The sequence below is a fragment of the Nelumbo nucifera genome, chromosome 3 (genome assembly GCF_055504915.1).
Source record: "Nelumbo nucifera cultivar China Antique chromosome 3, China Antique-T2T, whole genome shotgun sequence".
In the NCBI taxonomy this organism is placed as follows: domain Eukaryota; kingdom Viridiplantae; phylum Streptophyta; class Magnoliopsida; order Proteales; family Nelumbonaceae; genus Nelumbo; species Nelumbo nucifera.
Window position 1 is genome coordinate 60936855 of NC_142651.1, and position 6661 is coordinate 60943515.

General features: G+C 44.1%; 1 protein-coding gene across 1 annotated transcript; it reads left to right on the forward strand.

Moving 5' to 3' along the window:
- Positions 1-3233: 3233 nt before the first annotated feature.
- LOC104602204 (dynamin-related protein 4C) lies at positions 3234-5665 on the forward strand. The gene has a single exon (XM_010265814.3). It carries the CDS (start codon positions 3412-3414, stop codon positions 5422-5424), a length of 2013 nt encoding a protein of 670 aa, XP_010264116.1. The 5' UTR covers positions 3234-3411; the 3' UTR covers positions 5425-5665.
- The last annotated feature ends 996 nt before the right edge of the window (positions 5666-6661 follow it).

A 6661-nucleotide genomic window follows, 5' to 3' on the forward strand; every position in this document is an offset into this window, starting at 1 on the left:
AGCCTAAGACTTGGGCCCGGGCCCAATAGTACTTACCATGTTTAGTAGCACAATTAGGCTTGAAAGTTCAAAGAAACGAAGAGCCCAAGCTCGAAAGGCCAATCCCATTGATTCATTAAACCTTTGTCAATATTAAATTCAAATTTAACCCAAGCCCTCCTCCCTGCTGCAAGTCACCACGAGCATTAAAGGGAATCTCCCCTAAAGCCTGAAGATACAATACAACCCTCAACTCTTGGTGGCGCTTTAGGCCGTAAAAGGGATCAATTGCTTATCCCTGTCCTTCACAACCACATCAACCCTCATTCTCCAATGAAAACAAACCCAGAATCTCCCCCTTTTCCCTAGAGCGATATCAAAGGCACTAGGCCCATTCAAATCCCTAAGTACCATGGTTTTTAAAACCGAACTGGTGACCGAATCAGTCAGGGGTCTGGTTACTGGTTAGAACGGTCTGACTGTTCGATTCGAATGACTGATTTGTTCTAATAAAAAAATAAAAATTAAAAAAAAATTAAAAAATTTGAAAAACGGTCAAAACCATTCGAACGATTAACTGACCGGTTCAATACTTTGCTGACCAATTTTAGTAAAAATCCGATGTTAAAAAATCATATTGCCTTCCGGTTCTTGGGTTAAACGGACTCAAGGGTGACAGACATGGCCCCCCATGCCTTAAAAATCCTCAAAATAGTTATTTAAATTTCACATATATTTCGCCCTTTTACCTATGTTTTTTTATCTTTTGACCCCACTATCCATTGTATTATACTTCGGCCCCCTCAATAAAGAATCCTAGCTCCGCCCCTGAACGGACTGACTGTTTTAGTATTAAAAATTGTATTGTTGCACTGCCCAAAGTAGTGGAGCAGTGAATCTTAATTGCTTAAGTCGGGTGTGATGGTGCATGTTTGCTAGAAACATTGAAGTAGACCTTATCTAGTGTGTATTGAACATTGTGAATGGTAGAAAAAGTAGATGTTGTTTTACGTCATATTTGATATACGAATTAGTGAGATCATTTTGGGGTCAAATATGTAGGTATTAATGAAAATTAAGTTGATGATGAATATGATATTATTTGCTTTGTACAATCCTTATCATAGATGTATGAATCTACTAATAGTAGGGTTGTATGAATCCTCAACTTTACCGGAGAGAGATATATAACACGATAATAGCCTAATGGCAATATGGGAAAGCTTTTCAAATCAAAGAAATCGTTATAATGCTATTAATAATATTAAAATGAACAAAATCTTCATAGTACCAAAATGTTCGAAAATTTTATCTCAAAACGTCCCACAGCGCATTTCAACCGTGTATCGAGAACATCTCTCAATGACAAGTACGGGAGATGTTCTCGATGCACGCTGAGATGTGCGAGTTGGATGTTTTAGTGGCGCGTCGGGGTGGTCGTCTGATGTTCGCCAGGCGTTTCTGCCCGGTCTGGTCTGCGGCTGTTGTTGGTGGCTGTTCCTTCTGAGTTTCTTTCCCTATTGGCTAAGAATGTCTCCAGCAAGCGTCGAAGCTCCCGGACATCATCCTTGACCTCACGTACCTCCATGCTGGTCTCTACAAGTTGGTGTTCCAGTTCGTTGACCTTGGAAGACAGCTGCTCCATATCGCCCATGACGTTTGGCTCTGATACCAAAATGTTATGGGCCCGCGCGTAGGATCTCGTCATGGGTCGGTCCACCGGGAGAGACTCCTGTCTTCCCTTGCCCTTGCCCTACATACAGACCCTATGGTGGCAATCGCGTGGGTGATTTGTCCAATAGATCACCCGAACTCTCCTAATGGGTGATTTGTCCAAGAGATCACCCAAACTCTCCTCACTCTCTTTCTTGATTGCGAAAACTGAATGCTTTATTTCAATTAGTGGCTCCTTAAATAGGAGATTACAGAAGGAAATTCCTAATTAAACTCAAACTCCAACTTGAACTCAAACTCCTAATGGTACACAACTCTTACTTAAGATAAGATAAGGATAAGGATAAGATAAGATAAGGGATAAGGGAAAAGGAATGGTGTAGCTGGCGGCGAGTTGGCGACAGAGCTGATGTGGTAAGATAAGTGTGGGCCCACCCTGATGAGCTGTCATGTGGGCCCTGCCCTACTGCTGCTGCCAGCCGGTGCGCACGTCTCGCAGTGCTGCTGTCGTGAGGTGCATGCTGCTGCCGTGCGGTGCGTGCTGCTGCCTAGTGCTGCTACCGTGCGGTGCGTGCGGCGCGCTGCCGGCGGTGCGTGCTACTTTGCGCCCGCCTGGCAGCGCGCAGCACGCACCGCTCGGTAGCACGCACAGTAGTGCACTACCCGGTGGTGTGTCAATAACACACCCGTTGTCGCGAGATGTTAAGTAAGGACGAACCTGAACTGCTTTTCAAGCATTAATGGAGGGAGCTAGAGTACGAGCGACCAACCTTGATCAGAGGTTTGTCGTAATGTCACGGGGTTAGTTCTACAATTGAAGAAACCCGTGCGCAAGCGGGCAACGTAGGGCTAGGGGGTCAGGTAGTTGTTCGGGCACTGCCGAGAGGAGGGCGATCAGTCTAGTCTAGTAGGCTCTCTCTCACCAACAACAAAGGGTGGGTTGTAGGGCTTCTGGGGAAAGCGCTGGGAAGGATAGGGATAGCGATACGGCGGTTATTGGATCGGTCAAACGGGACATCAAAAGTGTGATCTATTCCTATGCTCCGCCGCCCTCCCCGACAACAAGAAAGAGCCCTTCCTTCTGCTTCGGGTTTCGCCCTATCTTTAATACGAATTGTTGCTCCACTCATTTTAGCACTTCTAATCAGACCTGGATTTCGGAGCTGCGTGATGGCCCCAGTCCCACTGAATGAAAGGGAACAGTCCTTTAAAAAGAATAAGAAAATCCGTACAATGAAAATCGACGATTGAGAAGTGATCCCATTGTACATTTCTTTGTCGAATAAGTTCTTTCTTGTTTATATTATCTAATTCATCTTCCTCTGTTCCCAAGTAATCTCAACTGCCATCATCTCCATACATTTCAAACAAGTGTCACGGAAAAGAATAAGAAAATCCGTACAATGAAAATCGACGATTGAGAAGTGATCCCATTGTACATTTCTTTCTTGTTTATATTATCTAATTCATCTTCCTCTTTTCCCAAGTAATCTCAACTGCCATCATCTCCATACATTTCAAACAAGTGTCACGGAAAAGAATAAGAAAATCCGTACAATGAAAATCGACGATTGAGAAGTGATCCCATTGTACATTTCTTTCTTGTTTATATTATCTAATTCATCTTCCTCTTTTCCCAAGTAATCTCAACTGCCATCATCTCTGATCTCTCGTCTCTCACTCTGCGCAACGCAACTCTTTATAAATTTGACAAGAAAGCAGCCCAACACATCCAACCATCTCTCTGATCCATCTCTCATGCCTTCTGCAATTTCTTCTGTAGAAGACACAATGGCCAACGTTGGCCTTGCCAGTGCCAAGGAAGAAGACGCTGAGGTTACCGGAGATGCAACAATCCCTCTCTATTCCTCCTACAACGACCGGATTCGACCCCTCCTCGACGCCGTAGATCAGCTGCGCCACCTCAATGTCATGAAAGAAGGCATTGAGCTCCCCACCATTGTCGTCGTCGGCGACCAATCCTCCGGCAAATCTAGTGTCCTCGAGTCCCTTGCCGGCATCAGCCTCCCTCGCGGCGTAGGCATCTGCACACGGGTTCCCCTCATAATGCGATTACAGAGCCATTCTTCTCACGACCCAGAACTCCAATTGGAGTATCTCGACCATAAGGTCGACACTGATGAAGTCCATGTCGCGGAAGACATCATTGAAGCCACCAATGAGATCGCAGGTAAGAAAAAAGGCATCTCCCATACTCGTCTCACTCTCACGGTGAAAAAGAAAGGCGTCCCGGATCTCACCATGATTGATTTGCCTGGTATCACGAGGGTCCCTGTTCATGACCAGCCCGAAGACATCTACGAGCAGATATCCAACATTATAATGGAGTACATAAAGCCCAAAGAGAGCATCATTCTCAACGTCTTATCGGCTACTGTCGATTTCCCGACCTGCGAATCGATCCGAATGTCTCAACGTGTCGACACCACCGGCGAGAGGACTCTGGCTGTGGTCACTAAGTGCGATAAGGCTCCTGAAGGTCTTAAAGAGAAGGTGACCTCGGACGATGTTCACATTGGCCTTGGCTATGTTTGCGTGAGGAATCGCATTAACGACGAGTCGTACGAGGAAGCCAGGGCCGAGGAGGCAAGGTTGTTTCAATCCGATCCTCTGCTCTCTCAGATTGACAAATCCATCGTGGGTATTCCTGTTTTGGCTCAGAAACTAGTGGAACTCCAAGCAGCCAGTCTCGCAAAATGCCTGCCGGACATCGTAAAGAAGATCGATGAGAAACTCAATCTAAACGTTTCTGAGTTCAACAAACTGCCACAGAATCTATCCAGCGCGGGTGAAGCCATGGCTGCATTCATGTGGATTATTGGGTCTACGAAAGAATCTCTCAGGAAAATCCTTGTGAGAGCGGAGTTTGATGAGTTCCCAGATGACAAATACATGCATTGCACCGCTAGATTGGCCGAGAAGCTCAACGAGTATTCCGAAAAGCTCAAACTGAGGTCCGAAGTCGTCAAGGATAAGTTTTTAATGGAGGAAATTCGAGTCCTCGAAGAGGCGAAAGGCATTGAGCTTCCGAATTTCCTTCCTCGCACAGCTTTCCTCACCATTTTACAGAGAAAAGTGAAAGAAATATCAGACACTCCCGTCAATTTCGTTCAAGATGTGTGGGCTTACACAGAAGACGTGGTCGTCCGAGTCCTGATGCACCACTCCGAAGGCTACCCACAGCTTCAATCTTGCACAAGAAGGGCAGCACAGAATCTAATCGCCAAGATGAAGAACCACTCTGTTGATCGAGTGGTGGAGATCGTGGAGATGGAGAAGATGACGGATTATACCTGCAACCCAGATTACATGTCAACCTGGCACAGTCTCATGGCGCAACAAGAAGCGTTCATGATGCAGTTAAACAACATCTCCGTGCATCATCAGAATCAGTGTGCGACGATTGAAGGTTATGGGACTATTGAGGTAGAACATCTGAGGGCCTACACTGGGATGGTGCAGCAAGCATTCGACATGAGAATGAGAATCAAGGCTTACTGGAAGATTGTGCTACAGAGGTTGGTGGACAGTTTGGCGCTCCACCTTCTCTTCAGTGTTCAGAACTTGGTAAACAAAGAGCTGGAGAAGGAGATTGTGATTGAGCTGATGGGGCCTCATGTTGGTGGGATTGAACGGTTGCTTGACGAATCCCCATCTGTTACCCAGAAGCGAGATCGGCTCAATAGGAGCATTAAGTTACTCAAGGAATCCAAGGAGATTGTGGCCAAGATTATGGACCGTATCAGCTGATTTCTTCTGTTCTTCTAGTCTCTTTCTCTGTTGACTGTTCTGTTTATGTAGAGGATATATATGGGAATGGGACCTAATTAAGTAACCTCTCTATGTATCATCAATATTGTGTTGATAATTGATATGATATGTATGGTTGGTGGTCATTTATAAGTAATACTATATGCATGGGGTGGGGGTGAATGAGTGATGGTATTGGTTGCTTTATATATTCAAATCTCTTTTTGATTGGCTGAGCTGGCAACTCATTTGATTTTTTGTTTTTTTTTTTATGAGAATTCCTAATTATCATAAGAGGAGGGCCCAGTCCTCTTATCTGAGACCGAATCAGCCCCCCACAACGTCCCGCAACACATTCATGCCGTGTATTAAGAACATCGGACGTTGTGGGGGGCTGATTTGAACTCGTCTTATCTCCACTTAAACGTGGATATTGGAGGTTTTATCGCCAAGGAAAGGGTTATCTTGGCAATTAATTTTTCACATGTATAAACACCGCTTGTTATGGTGAGTGAATAGTACGATGGCATCTTGGCTGGGTTTCTTTGGTGTAGGAGTTTGCTGTCAGATCTCTGTATTGGAGGTAGTTTGTCCTCCTTTTTGGTGTTCCAAATCTGTTCGCTTTATTGGCAAACATCTTGCAAGTTTCCTCCTGGGTATTTGGTTTCACTTGCTCTTTTGCAAGTTGTTTCCAAATCTGTCATTCTTTGACTGGTTTGGTTCACTCATGGTTGTCTTTTTTGTAATTTTAATACTTTTCAATGAAGTTTCCTCCTGGGTATGTGTAATTATTCATGGAAGATGTTTCTAATGGATTGTGGGAAGTATCTATGAGATTGGTGTGAAGTAAGGATTTAAATATCGGGGGCGTATCATACCCGTATCGGTCTATGGTGGTACGGGATACACTATGAATAGAAGCATATCCCATGTATGCGCCGATACACATCAATATGTAGTGTTCCTCTATTAAAAGTGCAAGCATGGTGATTTGAACTAGATCACCAGAGCGCACCAAAGCCTTGCACCTTAAGTGCAATTCTAAGCCACTAACCCACGTTTATCATTGTGATAATAAATAAAATAAAATAAACTTTATTAACTTCTATCTCTACATGTGATTTTTTCAATCTCTATTACAAAAAAAAAAAAAAAAAAACTCTAACTAAATTTCAAAACGAATACAAAAAAAAAACTACAATTTCAGAAGAATAATATTCAAAACAGTATTTTATAT